Source organism: Lethenteron reissneri, chromosome 14 (assembly GCF_015708825.2).
Source record: "Lethenteron reissneri isolate LAM-NWPU_2019-01 chromosome 14, ASM1570882v1, whole genome shotgun sequence".
Taxonomy (NCBI): Eukaryota; Metazoa; Chordata; class Hyperoartia; order Petromyzontiformes; family Petromyzontidae; genus Lethenteron; species Lethenteron reissneri.
This window is the reverse complement of record NC_083792.1, coordinates 12615487-12633954: the sequence shown is the minus strand read 5'-3', so window position 1 is coordinate 12633954 and position 18468 is coordinate 12615487. Positions and strand designations below refer to the sequence as shown.

Below are 18468 nucleotides of genomic sequence, written 5' to 3'. Positions count from 1 at the left end.
TGTCTGATGCAGCGTGCTCTTTTACAGCGCGGAAATATGAGGTTAATTTTATTTTCAATTTTCAAGCTCAATCCGAGTCCCTCTCCAAACCCTATTATATTGTCACCGGTATGAAATCCAGTTTCAATTTAAATCTCTGAGAAGTAATCACATTTATCAGACAATGTGTGTGTTCTAATGCATTTAGATTGTTATTAATGTATATAGGAGTAAAATAACCTTCATATTCAACTTGACACACCTATGTAATACAACATTTTAAACAGGCAATACAAAATCATCTATAAATCCTTTAGGCAGTGTGAGAGATCAATGTGATTGGCCAATGGTGCCGATCGAGGCAGTGTGAGGAATCAATGTGATTGGCTACTGATGCCTGTATAGGCAGTGTGAGTGTAATGTGATTGGCCAATGGATGCCTGTATAGGCAGTGTGAGGTCAGTGTGTTTGGTTTCTGATGTCTCTGTAGACAGCGCCTGTGCAAATTGCAGGAAATCCTAGCATCAGTCCCTGATGCCGGTTGCCCTGCTGCCGTGTGGGACAGCCGCGAGACTTGTAGGGCAGAGACCAGTGGCGTAGCGTGGCTGGCATGGGCCCTGGTGCAAGCAATGCAATTATCGATGTTCCCCGTCCAACGTCGAAAGCTGCCTCAACCTCACCTCCATGTCCACGTGTAGAGATGATATCACTACCAACGATACTCACTTGACGTGGTGGCCACCGCGTAGCACGGATAATCAGGAAGTAAAAACACGCCCCTCTATGATGGTACTTAACGTGCCTGAAAGGTTGTTGGTTCGAGGCAGGGACATTGATGAAGGGATTGAAGGAGAAATGCAAATGGGGAAAAAGAGTGGGGAAACGGAGGATGAAAGACAGGGAGGTCGGTTGGGATTCGTTCGAGAAAGTGGAAGGTGATTTGGCTGGAGGGGAAGTGGGTCAAGGAACCTTCGAGAAGGAAGCGTTGAGGGATATACACTGGGTGCATCAAAAAAAATGTGAACACTTCTGAGAATTTGCAGCAATACCACGAGAAATGTGCCTCTGGGCTCTGGAGACCACCTGGATAAGATTCCAGGCACGTGTTGACAATGATGGCGAGCAAGTGGTAGTGACTGACTTTGTGAAGCTATTAACATCACATTCGTGATCCTGTTACAGTGTATTATCCGTTCTTTTTCCATGGAAAACGATAGTCCCATATAAGTGTTAAACGTTTTTAAGCACCCTGTATAAGTGGTGGGGACGAGGGGTGGGGGGGGGTACGCGAGAGCTCGACACGCTTGGAGTGAAGGGACTCCTTGAAGACCGTGCGTCTCGTGCCCGAGGAAAAGAAGACTCCTCTGTGTTGAAGTCTGCCGTGTCGGGCGTGTCACTGCACACGTGACCCGGGAGCAGTTGCACCGCCTGCGCGCTCTTGAGCCACGCCACTGCGTGCGCGAGTCAACTGGACTCAGGGTGGAAATTTCCACTTCGTTGTGGCCGAGAAGCTGGTTATATATAAATATATATCTGCAGCACCATGCCAAAAATGGTCTCAACCATTCGGGTATTGAAGTGTCTTCTACAGGGAGAGAAAATGCACCGCTTGTGAGAACCCCGATGAGGCTTCGCTGTTCGCAAAGCAGGCATGGAGGAGCTGACCGATGTGGTTGAATAAAAAATACTTTTATTGCTATTTAACCTAATTCTTCACATATGGGAACCGAGCACATTACACCTTTCCGTAGGCATATACAATTATGCAACTTACATTATCCGAACATAATTACGGTAATTGAGCGAACAAATTAGAATGTAACTTACATAACCATAATGGTCAAATAAGCTTAATGATCTGAACCATTACATTTCGCACGCATAATGAGATGGTCGTTCAAGGCAGTCATTCACACACCTTACACAAGCATAATTGTGCCTCGTTAGTTGCGCCTGCGGTTACATGTTCAAATGGACCCGGGGAGACGGGTCATCTTCAGCTACACGTCCGCACCGCCGTTGTTAAACGCTCTGACATCGTCCCCCAACATCACACCGCGGCGGTGGTGCTGCCGAAGCAGTCAAAGATCGGCACGTGTGGTCATCACGTATACAACTTCATCAGTTGCCTGTGTCGGGTGGATGAAGGGTTTACGACACACATTTGTTTTACTCACGCGATCTGACCCCCCCCCCAAAAAAAAAAATCAGCCATGGATCGTGCTCATCTTTTGTTTCAAGCCCGAAATGTAGATCTGGGAGGATTTTTGGGTCAAGTTTTTTTTAAATTCTCAAAACAAATGAGTCACCATATTTTCCGGATTGTAAGATGCACTTTGCCGCTCCGCCTCCCCCATATTTCGAAGCAACAGTCGAAGGTGCGCCGTAGAATCCGGTCGGTATCTGTGATCAATCTTCTACAGACATCGAGGCAAGTTTGGGGGGTGTCTTACTTTCTGGTGCGTCTTATAATCCAGAGAATACTCTTTGGTTCTTTCGGTAAAGTCGCGTAGGTATAAGACAAATTAAATCACGACGTTTCGGGCGCAACACAAGCGTCCGTCATCAGGTGGGACAACCACAGCAAGAAACAATTGCTGAAGTGGGCAAAAGGGGCTGCTGCAACAAGAGGCCATATAGGAGAACACCACAAATACAGGACACTTGCAGTAAACCAATCACAACAGTGGTAAACTCGGGAAATGAGATACCAAAACCTGAGAACCTCAAATTAAGCGTTATATTAAGCAGCAAAGGCAATCTACCAGTGGTGTATACCTTTTAGGAGTCGAGTGATGAAAACTCCACATTCATATGGCCTGAGCGAATTCTTAGCCTCACGATGATTTAGTCGCAATAAGAGGACAGTTGAAAAGCGCCATTGACAGCATCACTCGGAACGCACCAAGCTTTGTGTTTATCTCCGAATCTCTGCAAGTATAAGCCTGGGCAGTGCTTGGGTGAGGTGTATGCAGAACAGGTGTTGCAGGCTACGTCGGGGCCACGTTGTAAGCAGAGGGCATTGCACCAAGATCCATTATTGTACTCAAATATGTAATCAACCTTTATACTCCCCACCTTCCCCAACCCGCACAGAGTGACCAGCGTGGTGAAGTATAGTCAAACAACCACCACCACGGGGCCGGGCAGCGTGGGGAGACAATCGCCCAGTAGTGGATTGACATCTGTCTTGGGGCCGTGCGTGGCCAGAGGTGATTGTGTTGTCGTGAATAGAGAGAGACACACACACACCAACAACAAGCCCAGGTCGGCGACTGTAGCGCGGACTCTGCTGTCCTCTTGCGGCGACGGCGGCGCGTGGCGGGGTTTTGACGTCTGCGAAACGGAAAGTGAAATTGCGGAAATGGTTCTGACGACAGCCAAGCGGGTAACAGGAAGAAACGCGTGGGGCCCCGCGACGAGCGAGCGAGCACGGTCGCGTACAAGTTGTACTCGTTGTGTTGCTACGGCACAGCGATCACACTCGCTCGTGTTCAGGGAGCCGCAGTGTGTGTTCGGCCCGGACCTGTAGGCACTGTCCACAGCCACCGTGGTGCTGAAGCGTTGTTCCCTGGAAGCCTCGCGTCTTAAATCCCAGTTGCCACATGGAAGTCGGAGAGGCGTGAGTGTTGTTGACTCGCAACACGCGCGCTGCATGCACCATCATGCACCACCATAAGCGGCTGTGGTCAACCCACTGCTGGGTTTAAGGACTTCTCCCGAGGTCGCGGCCACATCTCACCATCGCGCCTTGCAATACTCCGCCTAGCACCTTCACACGAGCTGATTTCATCGTTCCGTCTCTGCGGTGGACGTGTTTGATCGGACACGATCATGGCCTTGGCTGACATTTCGTTATTATAAACTAAAACTATTAAAGTATATATTTTTATTATTTTACCAGATAAGGGCCACTGGGCTATACGGTTCTGTTTAGCTCCTTTTCAGTAACGATCTGGTCACAATAGCTAAACGCAGTGGCTTATGTAAAAATGTATATCAGCCAAATATTCTAAACGCATGTTTGTAACTGTGGAGGGAAAACCAGAGGACCCGGAGAAAAATCCACACGACCACGGAGAGAGAGAACATGCACACTCCAAATATACAGCAGGCGCCAGGGTCGGGATCGAACCCATGGCCTCCTGTATCCCTGGCGAGGTAGTTAACATCTGCCCACCGTGGCGCCCCTTATTATAGACCATAGGCCATCATCCCAGCGACGTGAACTGCCCACGCCCTACTTATGTTACGCCATTCTGCACTTTGCGCATGTGATGCACCATACTGTTTATGGTATTCCGCATGTACACGGGACACACACACACGTGTACACGCCCAAGACATCGCTCTGCACGCGTGCAATGCACATGTACGACCTATGTACACATACAACACGGACAAGCCACGTGTACAACACAACTGATTGCACATTGTAGCGTGATACGCTCAGCTCGCTAAACATCTTATAAAACACAATACTTTTACAGGCATGCAGTTAGAGCTACAACTAACATTCATTGAAATATCTTCCATTCCGGCTTACCGACTGACTGGGCAACTTGTGTTGTAGATCACTCATCAAGGAGGCAGTGCAGCGCCTACATTGACTTGAGATGGTGGGCAGAATACCACTCACGGCCGCATTTGTCTCCCCATTGCTGCTGTTGGTAGCCGCATTGCAAAGAAGAAACTCCCAGGCGTTTAGTGTGTTTTGCCTCCAGGCTGCGGGAACAGTATTTGCATGTTCAGTACACGGTGTTTCTTCACGTATACTGCATGCCAGCCGGTGTGTCGGTTCAGAGACTGCATACGATCGTTCAAACCGTCTTCCCCACTGTCTGCTTGGAGTAATCTCTTATTTTCACAGTCAAAGGAACATTTATATTCAAGTCTCTTGTTTTTACATTACATGTCCATAACATTTTTCTTGTATCTATCTCTAATATGCTTAAGTGTTCGTTCTGTACCTGCTGGACCTTCATACACTTGTCACACATCTTGTTTGTGTCTGTCCATGCATTTTATTTACATTGTCAACAAGACACATTTCTGTTATTTCTACTCTACTTTGTAGGGTCTTTGTATCATTGCTCAGCATGCACGTCTATATTGAGCTGACCATGTGTTCAGTAACACTGCAGTATTGTAATTATTGTATTTAGGAATGAACTGGAGGTCGAAATAATCAAATAATATATTTGGATTCTAGATTTGAAGTTTTCGTGACTACAAAGATCCATACTCTTTGGTTTTTCGGTAAAGTCACGTAGGTGAAAAATAAAAGAAATTAAAAATGAAAAAATGTAGTTGTCTTCATTTCTAATGTATGTTATTTTTTACCCTACGTTACTTTACCGAAAAAACCAAAGAGAATATATTTGAAAGCTGGCTAAGTGGCGTGCGCTCAGAGCAATGCGCTCGGCGTGTGATCGATGTTTGTGTGTACACAGAACCGTGGAGGAAGAGGCTTCGCAATCCAAAACGTTCAAGACTTGGCAGGACAGCGCTTTTTGCAGGTATGACTCAAACGGGTTCAGTCAAAGACGTTCCACTTTCAATTGAGAAATCGTCACGATTCTTTTGCAGCAACAACGTGTATCGCTCGATGTGTCTCACGTCTCTTGTTTCGTGTTTTAAATGGTCACATGGGCGGAGTGACGGCGCGGTGTGGCACGCGTTGTGTGTTGATGGATTTCTCGCCACGGCTAACGTCGTCAGCCGTGGCCAGTGCTATCTTGAGCCGGATATTGGACGCCACTCGCCCCTTTATCAGCCCGCACTCACCAGTGTGGTGAAGGGCGATAGAAACAACCTCCATGATGATAACATGGCGCGGCGAGGCCTTCAACCGGCAGTAGATTCACAATGGGCTGTGAACTGTCAAGTGGCCATCAGGCAGTATCTCACCTCATGATCATTACTATTGTATAATTAAATGGCTTTAACTTTGCACAGACGGCAGAGGGCACTTGAGCAAGGAGTCTGCCCATACAGAGTCGACATTGGCCGACGAATTCTCACGGACAAAAATGCCCTCTTCCCACTTCTGCATCAAGGAAACGAGGTATGGTGCACCGAGAAAGCCTGGAGTTTAGGACATTCCAAGCCCAGTGGCTGAGACAAATTAACTCCTTGAGATTCATATTTTCGGTTTGGTTGGAAGGTGGTTGAGCGTCTGCGAGCTTTAATACTCCGGTCATCCTCGCAGCAATGGCTTTTAGCTAACCATCGAACAAGACGGTCACTGCATCGTGTGCTTTCAAATGAGCTTCTGCGGCCGTCTGGAACGCTCTTCCTTCCAATATTAAGAAGCCAATAAAGTTATGCACTTTTAAATCTAGATCAAAAACTAATTTCTTTCTGTTTTTGTGTGTTAAGTTTGTTGTCCTTTCCCCGCACCTCCGATTAGCATGGTTGACTACGTACGGTGCGAAAGAAGGTCAACATACATATGTAGTGACTAACTCGGAGACGATAAGACTTGGAGGCAGTTCTTTATTAACGAGCATCATCGGGATCCACACACTTAATATTTAGTTCGTCTGTTATCGGCGACGCTACTCAGCCAGGACAGTTGGTAGGCTGCCTGACTGGCGGCGCCCCGAGGTGGTAGAGACGGAGACGACGACGAGAAGGACGGTGAAGACGACGAGAAGGACGGTGGACGAAGGACTTGAGCGGCACCACGGGGATCCCACTACAACAACAGCCACGAGGTCCCCCACAGCGGCCCCTCTTATACTGTCACGTGGCCACGCCCCCTTTCTGGAACCTTCCAACAGGTTCCCGGTGGGCCCCTTCTGTGACCTTTCCCCTCGATCCCCCTCTCGTGTCTGTCATGGCCTGCTGACGTCAGGACTGCCGTACGCCGCAGATCCCCTTTTCTGGCAGCAGCCAGCGCTATTCCACTACACATACATCCAATGAAGTGGATGTTTAAAAGTGCCCAGTCTCGCGCGTGCTGTGCCCCGTGGCGTAGAGCGAGCTGGGCCTCGAGGTGTCCTCTCTGCGGGACGGCGTCGTGCGTGTGCGGATCAACGAGACGCGCCCCCTACGGCCACGGTACCAGGTCCCAGATGTCCTGCTGGCAGAGCCGGACACCCAGAGGTACCGCACCGCTGTCACCTTTTGAGACGCAGTGAGGCTTTCTCGCCTCGACTGGACATCTGTGAAAAAAGAGCTTCATAGCTCATCGGATTCTTCCAGAATAAATAGAAATTCTGATTCTGAACTCGTAGATGTGTAATGCTATAGCTACCTCCCCATTGATCCTATGAATTGCCGTGATTCATGCTTGCCGTTTGTTCCCAGAATGTATAACTTTTTTCCCCTTTGGTACAATTTAGTTTGCACCGTGCGTCTAGATTTGACAGCTTATCATTTGCTCGTAATTTACACTAATAGTTAATCATCGATTCTTACGTAATTTGTTGCCTATGTTATGAGTGTAAGAATCGATTAAAATCATTGAATTAAAGCAGTATATCATCATAACAATTATAATATAATTATTCCATACCTAGTAAAAGGGCATTGTTATTTACTGGACAGAATACCGCTGCGGCATGGACGTTCACGCGCAGAGCACAGCGGTATAGACGTAGCATACAAAACGCCCTCCCCTCTGTGACCTGTGCTCTCCCTCGGCGGAAGATGGACTGAGGAATCTGTGGACGAGAAGAGAGTGACACTGGGTGCCGGGGAAGTGAGCGTAGTCGTCACGGCCGCCCCCTTCCAGGCAGAAGTTCGTCTCGCTGGCCATCCGTTTGTGAGTCTCAACCCGCAGGGTCTGCTGCATTTTGAGGTTCTTCAAGAGAGACCGGAACGGTATGATGAAGTGTTTCGGTTTAAAGCTTTCGTGACTGCAGGGATTCATCTTCTTGGTTCTTTCGGTAAAGTCACGTAGAAGGGAAGTAATAAAATAATAAAAATAAAACAATAATTCTCACGACGTTTCGGCCACAACGCAAGCAGCCGTCGTGAGAATTATTATGTTTTATTTTTATTATTTTATTACTTCCCTTATACGTGACTTTACCGAAAGAACCAAAAAGAAGTGTTTCGGTGTTTGTTTGTATCGATCTGTTGTGAAGCAGTGGTACAGTGGTACACGGAGACTGTAGCCTGATTCGTGGCTCCTGATATCTGAACTAGTTCAGGGACTGGCTGTGAGAGGGTGGGTTTGGCAGCAGTCCTTTTCCAACCTGCACTGCCCGGTGTGGTGAAGCACGGTTTTAAAATAAAGCTGTTATGTTCCACGTGCCGTAAGGAGGCCTCCGTCCATTGGTGGAATTGGCTGGACGTTTATTTTAATCATTATCCTTATAGGCCCACGCTCATTCTATTTTTATGTTTTCATCCCCACTCTACACTTGGTGATTCGATCGGCTGGCGGAATTTTCAGCAGATGTGTGCCACCCGCTAATATTCCCCCTTCTGCACTGTGGTTCGTTTGTGCTCCCGATGGAAATATTTCCCCCCGCCACCCCCACTTTATCAATGCTGCAGTGTGCTTTTTCGGCACAGTGTGAGGCCAGAATGCCTTTATTGTTGTGCTATTTCATCTGACTTACAAATAGACCGTTGCATTTCTCTTCTCTTTTATATATGAGCTTTTACACTTTGTGTTTTTAGTGCTGTTGGGGTAAGCGGTGTGGAGACACAAGCAAAAGCAAATGACGACCCAAAAGCAACGGAGGCAAGTGATGTTTGAGTAACACTGATCTTACCACTACTGATTTATTTAAAGACGCCTGTCATGCTGCTCATAACTTCATGTATGTTATATGTATGTTGAACGTCTTTCGCACCGTACGTAGACAACCATGATAACCATGATGAAAATCGGCAATAACATTCTCTTTTCCAAAATACAAGTTTGTTTTTTTGAGAGGCCGTGGTCTGGCCTGAATTATCTGATACATGAAGTGAGTGGCTGGTTGTGATTGGCCGGTTGTGATTGGCTGGTTGTGAGTGCTCGCTAAAGATACCCATTGAGGGATTGCAGAATTACAATACAGTGTTCGTAAAATCTTCATACGTACTGAAACGTACGTATTGAAATATTATTGTGTTCATTTTAATTGTGTTCTTGTTTATGTATTTAACTGTGTTTATTTCATATTAAATACATTAATGATGTATTAAGATGTTTATTATATCATCAATATTTCTTCTTTCGTATGGAATTTTTAGGGAATTGCAATTGATTATAAATTGATGTCTATATTTAATATCCATTCGACTGCTTCAGGAGTAGCCGCGTTGAATGATCTGATTGGGCAGTCGTTCACGACATGTTGCACGGTCTGAGATGTCGCTCGACAGTCACAAACTGGGCTCTCGTTAATTTTCCATTCATAGAGACAGTGTCCCCACATCTTCTATGGAGTGTGTCCGCATCCGATTCAAGGAGGACCAGATCTTCCTCGATAGGTCAGATCCCGGTTGGAGGATTGTGGGGTCACTGATGATGGATTTCTGCAGCGGGTTGTTGTTTGCCGAGGATTCCCTCCATCGTGCTTCGGTGGTCTTGTCGTCGTCATGGAGGCTGTTTGCATATTGCCAGAAAGGTTGTCTGGATTTGAGCCACCTGTGCGGTGGTGGCATGGAAATGTCCTTTGTTTATTGGGAGGTTTAGATTTCTGATGGCCTTGCAGTAATCCCTCGCACGCGCGCCATCGCGGCGGAGCTGCTGAGGAGCGATGCTCGTGAGGCCCTCCCACCATATACCGTGTCATAGGCCACTGATAGGTCGATGAAAGCAGCTCCTGTGATGTTCTTGCGCTGGTAGCCAGCTTCATTGTGCATGGTGAGTGCCAGCACTTGGTCGCATGTGTTGCGGCCGTGGCGGCAACCAGCCTGTTCAGTTGGTATAGCCTCCTCGAAGATTGGTGACATACGGGTCGGTAGCATCCTCTCCAGGAGTTTGTACACCGTAGTAAGCAGGAATATGGGGTGGAAGTTATTTGGGTTTGCGGTTGATTTTCCAGGCTTTGGAATGGCAATGACCATTTTGTTTATTTTGCCTGAGGCCATTATGTCGGAAAACAATCTAGCCAGCCAGCGGCATCCTTTTCGACCAAGGTGTTTCATGAACTCCGGATAAATCCTGTCTAATCCTGCGACCTTTCCTGATGCGGTGGCTTTCATGGCATCAATGGCTTCTTTTTCAGTGAGGGGGGATGACAAGGCTATTGTCGGTGCTGATGATTGGTGGAGTTGTTGCCTTCACTCGCTCTCTTGCGTGCCGGTCTGAAGGGATCTTTCCATTCAGCAGCATGTGTGCGGCGACGGCATTGACGGGCACGTTGGCAGTATTGTTTGGTGGTGGTAGTGGTGGTGGTGGTATTGTTTGGTGGTGGTGGTGGCGGTATTGTTTGGTGGTAGTGGTGGTATTGTTTGGTGGTGGTGGTGGTGGTGGTATTGTTTGGTGGTGGTGGTGGTGGTGGCGGTATTGTTTGGTGGTGGTGGTATTGTTTGTTGGTGGTGGTGGTGGCGGTATTGTTTGGTGGTGGTGGTGGTGGTATTGTTTGGCGTTCGATCGCCAGGTTTGTGATGAGCACGCAACAGTGGAGACGACGGGAAGGTTGTCATCTCCATCTCCATCATCATCATCACCATCATCATCAATACTATTATGGATGTATTGACAGATAATGAAAACAAATATTAAGGAATGCTTCTTTCATGATCAAATTCAGTAACCGAAAGCATTTGTGGAATGCTTTGATGTCTGCTGGCCGAGTCACAACTAGAAACGAGCTCCTGGGCTCAATGGGCTTTACTCGGGAAAGCATTTTCTGATTATCCTACCTTCACTTGACTAGTTAGTTCATTTGAATTCCAATTTGCTTTCTATAATTGCCCGAGGGATACATTTTCTGCTGTGTTAAGAGTTTATGGGTGTTTATCCATCCAAACGACACGAAGCTTTTCTTTTATCTTTTAAATTGTCTCCAATATACTTCACAGATCAAGATAAATCGGTGTCTCTGAAAAATATTTCAAAATGTTCTTTGAATAGGCTCCGTTAAAGTATATCACCTTGTCTTGTTATTTTCTTGTTATGTGTTTTGTTACTTTGTGTGATCTTGGTGTATCTGTCTGATCTTTATAATGGTGTAGATAATATATTTAGTTATTACTCACGGAAAAATAGTACAATATAAGGATGAGAAGGCTCCAGAATATGATAATTTAAATGTAACCTCTAGAGGTTACTGATGGACTGAAAACTGAACAATACTGGCCTAGGTGGAATAATAAATAAAAGTTATTATCACCAGCATATCCCGTGGGAATATGATTGCGATTGCAACTGCGATGTGACCGATGATTTTGTCATAGGCCTCGTCAGGAGCAGACGTTGACAGTGATGGATTGTGGGAAGAAACTTTCAATGAGGTCGTGGACAAAAAACTGAACGGTACAGAACAATTATTTCCATAATATATGTTTTTGGGTTATATGATATAAATATAAACGTGTCGTTAAACCCGCCACCACCCGACACAGCCAATTAGTAAGGTTTGTCACGTAAGCAGAACATGCCAATTCGTTACTAGTTAAACACACTGGTGTGTTGGAGAGTAAACCCACAACATATACAAATCGAATACGACGTTTCACCGGTAATTACAACCAGTATCATTGGGCAACAGCCAGAGTTATGGAGATATCCTCCTGTTTCGGTCTTAAATCGAGGGATTAATGTGCTGTCGTCACTTGTGAGATAATTCATTACCGGTTGGGTTATTCATAGGGTAATCAACGTACATAATGTGCCATTTGGATAATCGGCTCGTGTTTTGCATTTTGCGAGCAGGGCCGTCCTCGGTGGGGCTGGATTTTGCGCTGCCGGACTGCGGACACGTCTACGGCATTCCCGAGCGAGCCACCAGCTTCCGGCTGAAGCCAACCACGTGCGTTCAGTCCACATGGAAACATTGCGAGTGTTTGGCTGCTATAAATGTCCACGCTGATGAGCCACTTTGTTGAGCTATCATTTGTGACCAGTTCGCTTCTGAAAAAGAGCTGTATAGCTCAGTGGGCCTTACCTGGTAAGATAAAACATAGTTTAGTTTCGTTCATTAATTACAATTAAAAGCGATTACATTGGCAGCTCTTCGCCAAGTCACTGCAGCATGAAGGCTTCCCCACCCATGGGGTTGTCACCTGCACGGGTTGTGAGACCATACTTCACCACGCTGGTCTGTGCTGGTTGTGGTGTCTGTGACCAGTTCAACAATTGCTCGCGACTGATTCGAACTCGGGTCGCCAGGCGCGTAGCACAGTGCCCTAGCATGGGGGTTGTTGGGCCATAATTCCACACGTTTCCTACCAACATTAACAGAAAATAACATCTCATGAGAATTCACTTAAAGACGATGGTTGAATACTCGAGGGACGTTTTAGGTTTTGCCCGGCCTTTGTGCCCGTTTGTGTTTGCCGCTTTGTGCAGGGAGGGCAGCCCTTACCGCATGTTCAACCTGGACACGTTTGGTTACGAGCTGCACAATCCACAGGGCCTGTACGGGGCCGGTGCCTCTGCTGCTCGCTCACTCAGCGCGGCGCACCTCTGCCATATTCTGGCTCAACTCCTCGAAACCTGGGTGGATGTGTCTACGACACAGCAGCAGCAGCAGCCTCCGGTAATGCGGTCAACACCAAGAACCACGACAACCCGCACCTCCGATTAGCGCGGTTGGCTACGTACGGTGCTAAAGAAGTTCAACATACATATTTACAATCGCAACAACAACAGACCCTGGGCAACCCTGTGTTCGAGCGTTATTGTGTATGTGAGTCGGTGCGTCGCAAAGCTCAGGAGGGGCCATTCTATCGTCTGCGCACTGCCAGCTGCTCGTCTTAATTCTACTTTATCTGGGCCCTGTTGTGTTTGAAAGGTCGCGCTGTATTTGTAGTGGATGTTGACCTGTAGGCCTTCGTCTGTTAAAGCCGATTCTTATGCTCTTTGATTGATGCGCTCGACTGGTAATAACACGTCTGACAAATAAGTAAAAGCGGATCTACAGACCAGTAGACTTGTAAATGAAAATAGCTCAACGGCAATGTCTTGTCAGCTCCGGGGGCATTTGTCCAGCCATGGCATGAGGTCATCTATGCAGTCGTTACCCAACTTTACACAGCAGCCTACATCGGCATCTAAACACATCATCATCATCACGATCCATGAGCAGATAGTCCGTTGGTGTCCACTGCACATGTCGTCATTTGTTTCCGCTTTCCTCTGTCGTGCGCCAACGTGCTCAAGTAGTGCCGCATCTTTCTGGCACCAATCTCTTGTGTCGTCAAGCCATTATCTGTTAATCGTTTCGAATTTTCTAAACTCTGTGTTTGAGTATGAACGTGTTGGTGGCGTTTTTGAGTGGGAGATTTGTGCCAGAAAAGGCACCACGTATGTGACCAAAAATAAAATTCACTTCACTTGACCTGGGCCCTTTCCAGGTGCCCTCCGAGCCGTCGGCGAGTCAGAGTTCGTCGGCCTGCGATCGAGTGGACACGGGGGTCCGCTGGATGTCGGAGAGCGGCATCATCGATGTGATCGTCCTGCCGGGCCCGACGCCGTGCGACGTGCTCCGGCAGTACGCCGGCCTCACGGGTTGGCGCTCCGCGCACGCCGCGCCCCCTTGGGTTGGCTCGGCTGTGGTCACTTCTCTCAGGATGTGATTCAGGGCGAGTGTCAAAGAGGTCAAGAGTGCTGAGCTTGGCACCGTCCGCTGAGATGCTGGGTACTCGAACTATCACCTCGAGCGCTTGATTGAACTGGGTTCTAAAGTGAAGTTAGTGGATTCATGGTTTCACCGGAGTCGTCAATGACCGCTCGCAAAAACATCCCCCGTCGTGTTGAAATTTGGTGTTGCGATTAATTTAGCAAAATTCAGCTCGAGAAATGAAACATATTGGTTTGACTGACATGCGAGGATCGTCGTTACTCTTTGTGGAGAAAAGATCACTTTGCAGGGATCTCAGAATTAGTTCTGTGATATCTGTTTCCACAGACCGTTCTTCACCACGGTGGGGGGGCGGTTGCACAGCTCTGCGGCAGTCCTGAATAGATCCTCCTATCTGGCGACATGAAACCAATTGTGACTGTGATTCTTTTTGTGAGACTATCTTTACTATTCATATATGTTTCTTTTACCAGGTAAGGCCCACTGAGCTTCATAGTTCTTTTTTTCAGAAGTGACCTGGCTACAAATGATTGTTCAACGTAGTGGCTTTTCACGTGGACATTTCTAACAGCCAAATACTCTAAACGCGTTGATTCTAAATGTGGAGGGAAAAACCGAAGTTCCTGGAGAAAAATCCACGCGAGCACAGGGAGAACATAAACATTCTAAATATACAGGCATCAGGGTCAGGATCGAACTCACGACCTCCTGTATACCAGGCGAGATAGTTAACATCTCGCCACTGTGGCACCCCTGACATTGCGACTCGTGGCGCGTCACGTTACGGCTGTTGTCGACAGAGCCATTGGGTTCTCCTCCGTTGGGAGTGCAGGCACGCAGGCCCTGCCACCCTTATTCGCGCTCGGCTACCACCAGAGCCGCTGGGCCGAGCAGACGGAGGCCGACACGCGGGAGGTTGACAGCGGCTTCAGGAGGAGCTGCATCCCGTGCGACGTCCTGTGGCTCGACATTGAGCACACGGACGGCAAGCGGTACTTCACGTGGGATGCCGGTCGCTTCCCCGACCCCGTCGGCCTCCAGAACGACCTCGCGGCAAAAGGTCGCAAGGCGAGCAGCGTGGGGGGACACCGGAGCTAAAACCCACAGAGTTTGTGGCCGCTCGGCTTGCCGTTATTAATCGCGTCTCTGATGGCGGTCTGTACTCGATTCACCTCCCTCGGGATTCTATGGATTGTCGAGGTTAAGGATCGCGATTCAGTTCAAGGATCCGCACCTCCGATTAGCGCATTTTGCTTCATACGGTGCGAAAGAAATTCAACATACATAAGTACAAGGATACATTTTCTTACTTTTCCTAATACTTTTGTTGATTGTGGCGCTCTGTAATTGGTGCAGGGGTCGCGTGAATTCGTTACATACTGCACAGCACAGACTAATCAACAAACGTAGATTCTTGTGGAGTTCACTGCGCGGATCGTGAACTTTTGAGAGTTAATGTTCAGCGATGCACCGTTAAACCCCTCATGCAGGAAGAGTCGTGAAACGTAACTTTAATTCAGTGGGGGGTGATGACCGCCCGGCACTGTCTCCTGTCTCCACAGGTGGTGACCATTGTGGACCCGCACATTAAGGTGGACGATGAGTACTTCATTTATTCGGAGGGCAATGCCAGGGGATATTTTATCCGAAACCCCGACGGGAGTAACTACGAGGGCCGCTGCTGGCCCGGTGAGTGTCAGCCTTTGTCGATGAGCACGGTTGGCTACGTAGGGTGCGAAAGAAGTTCAACATACGTACATACATATGAGGACGACACGCGCACCGCCAGATTATCACGGACAAATAGAGAGTTGGCCCTCGTGTGTGGCGGTGGCCGTACTCTGTTGTCTGAGGATGGGCATCTCGACAATTAGGGAGAGTGGTGACATCTTGTCACCAGAGTTGCGAGATGTTAACTCCCTCGCCTGGTATGCAGGAGTTCGTGGGTTCGATACCGACTCTGACGCTTGCATATTTGGAGTTTGCGTGTTCTCCCTGTGGCCGTGTGGATTTTCTCCGGGTCCTACGGTTTTTCCCTACACATTCATAAATGTGCGATTAGAGTATTTGACTGCTATACATGTCCGCACGATAAGCCACTTCGTTGAGCCATAATTTATGGACAGGTGGCTTCTGAAAAAAATCGATATAGCTCACTGGGGCCTTACCTGGTAAAATAGAAATAGCTTAGTTTTAGTTTAGTTTGTTTTACACACTTCACTATGAAACCGGCGCTCAGGGTTTGACGCTCAGCCACGGCCAACGTCAGCGGTGAGTAAAATCTGAAGCACCCCTCGGCCCCCCCAACTACTCATCTCCACCAACCCGCACTGACCACCGTGGTGAAGTATAGGCAAGCAACTCCCATGACAGTTTGTATGTATGTAAGTCGAACTTCTTTCGCACCGTACGTAGCCAACCGTGCTAATTGGAGGTGCAGGAATGTTGATCTATGGCTGATAGAGTGTGAGTAGGCCTTCATCCACCAGTCTGACTGACAAAAGGGATGTAACGTATTATTAATATTAATACAATATTCTCTAAATCAGGGGCGGTTTCTTCATTAGGGCGATTGGGCGACGCACCACCAATGTCATTCAACCACAGTCACGCTAGCCGTCACTGCAGCCTCTGGATATAGTCCAATCAGCGTCATGTCACGTTCTGTGGAGTACCGCCTCTTTTGGGGCGATTTCACTCCGGCTGAGAATCGCCCCGAGTGGCCCCATAGACTTACATTGAAAGATGTTTTTTTTCGAACGGGGGCGCTCCAATGCATTCTCTATGGCTTCCGGGAGGGCTCGCCCTAACGTGCTTACGTCATCATACGTGCTTACGTCATCATACGTAAGCACGTTTCATCCAACAATATAATTTATCGCTACCTAGTGGAATCTTTAATAAAATAAACTTGAGTGGTTTGTTTTAATAGTGAGTATATAAACAAAAAAGATGTATTGTAAGAGTCACTTTATTTTTCATTAATATTAAAGAAGTGAAGTTGCCTTTACATGCTTAAGCTGTTACTTTATCCATTACATGGGTGGACCTTATCCTTATCAATCATCCAGACATTTGCCCCCCCTGAGAGATTTTGCAGGAGCCGCCACTGCTCTAAATACATACGCATCGCAAGATGCTGTACAAGACATTGGGACGCGCACATCATCGGTGACCAGGAGGTGCATCTCTAGCTTTGTTTTCAAAGTAAGAGACAGTTTTAGGCAGAGGAGAGAAAGAAGGTCTTGAGCTTACGAGGATCATTCAGTGAGTGTGATGCTCTACGAATTCAATGAAAAACCAGTACATTTACAGTGCCCTAACATGGGAGTTGTTGGATAATACTTCACCAAGCTGGTTGTGGTGAAGCGAGCGTCCGTGCCCAGTTCGCCAGTTCGGCAATCACTCGCCACTCTTGAGCTTACAAGGATCATTCAGTGTGTACATTATAACAGTGCACGGTTTGGTGAAACGTCACGTTGCCCTCATTGTTTGTTTCTTCACACGGCACGGGGTCGACTTGAAGAGGGGGCCGGGAGTAGACAGTGCGGATCACCGGTGGGAGGGCTTTCAAGTGTGAGCCTACGAAATATTAATACGCCTTTTTCATATTTCATGCGGAAGGCCTCTCCTCATACCTGGACCTGACCAACCCCGAGGTGCGTGATTGGTACGCGAGCAAGTTTGATTTCTGCAACTACAAGGTAACGAAACATATCCTACTTGCCAGACACAAACGTGCGGTACGTTTTTAAAGGTTTATTTTTTAAAATCCGGATTGTTAGGATTGTGATGCAATGTGATGTGGAACCGCTTACGTTAAATATGTCAACATCATAATCATTACGTGAAAAAAAATCGACTTCATATGGCTAATTGAGCTCATGGTGGTACAGTGAATGGGGATCATGAACCCATCTGTGTAACCCTTTTTCCTCAGACACACGAAACACTCCTTAAAAAATGAAATTGGCTAAAATCGCAATGCACTACCCTGCTGACAAAAAGTCTTGACACTTAGTGAGGGTTACTTGGATAAATAAATTATATTGCAATGAACATTAACAGTATGTTCACCTCTTTTCCATTGTTTCTTTGTTCTGTCTCTCGTGTTGCAATTCTGATAGCTGTGTCACAAGAGCACCCTGCCCCTTGCGAGAGAGAATGTATCGCACTGGACTTCTCAAAAATCCTTCAATTGGCCTTTTCCTTTGCACAATAAATTTGGGGTGCACTCTTCCACAATGATGATGATGGTGGTGATGGTGGATCTTTTATGTTGCTTCGTTGGCCACCAATCAGAGACGAACAACTCGCTGCACGAGTGAACCTGGTTTTAATCTCAGACAACAACACGGATTCGAACCCAAGGTTGCTTTGTGAGATCACAGCAAATTCAAAGTCCCGTTTCTCTGATCGCGTCACAGTCCTGACAGTGCGGCAGGGTGATTAGACGGAATGTGTTGGTGCTACGAATGGAGCGGTGGCTTCGTGGTTAGCCCAGCGTCCTGGGTTTGACCCCCATCCACGGCTCTTGTCGGGAGCGAGCGATATCTGAACCGGTCCTGAGGCCATCCTTTGGTAACCCACACTGACCAGCATGGTGAGGTGTTGTAGGCTTTCACGAACAACATGATTAATAATTGGTTTTGTTTGGGTTAGTTCTCGTAGGTATATTGTCAATGATGCTTGAACTATGACCCTCCACCACCCGAGAGAGCCAATCAGATCAAGTTGTCACGTGCCTGGGAGGTGCGCTGTTAAAATGAAGCGGTGACGATGATGCCGA

The 18468-nt window shown here is 47.5% G+C and overlaps 1 protein-coding gene across 1 annotated transcript in view; it reads left to right on the top strand.

Annotated features, from left to right (window-relative positions):
* The first annotated feature begins 3359 nt into the window (after window positions 1-3359).
* LOC133342410 (neutral alpha-glucosidase C-like) overlaps window positions 3360-18468 on the top strand; it is a 30076-nt gene continuing 14967 nt past the window's right edge. The window contains 15 exon segments of the mRNA XM_061551576.1: window positions 3360-3601; window positions 5433-5498; window positions 5938-6046; window positions 6962-7089; window positions 7636-7809; window positions 8617-8680; window positions 11332-11410; window positions 11810-11906; window positions 12446-12524; window positions 12526-12583; window positions 12586-12635; window positions 13453-13606; window positions 14512-14747; window positions 15242-15368; window positions 17304-17383. Of these exon segments, the coding sequence (XP_061407560.1) occupies window positions 3585-3601; window positions 5433-5498; window positions 5938-6046; window positions 6962-7089; window positions 7636-7809; window positions 8617-8680; window positions 11332-11410; window positions 11810-11906; window positions 12446-12524; window positions 12526-12583; window positions 12586-12635; window positions 13453-13606; window positions 14512-14747; window positions 15242-15368; window positions 17304-17383 (1518 nt within the window). The 5' untranslated portion in view covers window positions 3360-3584.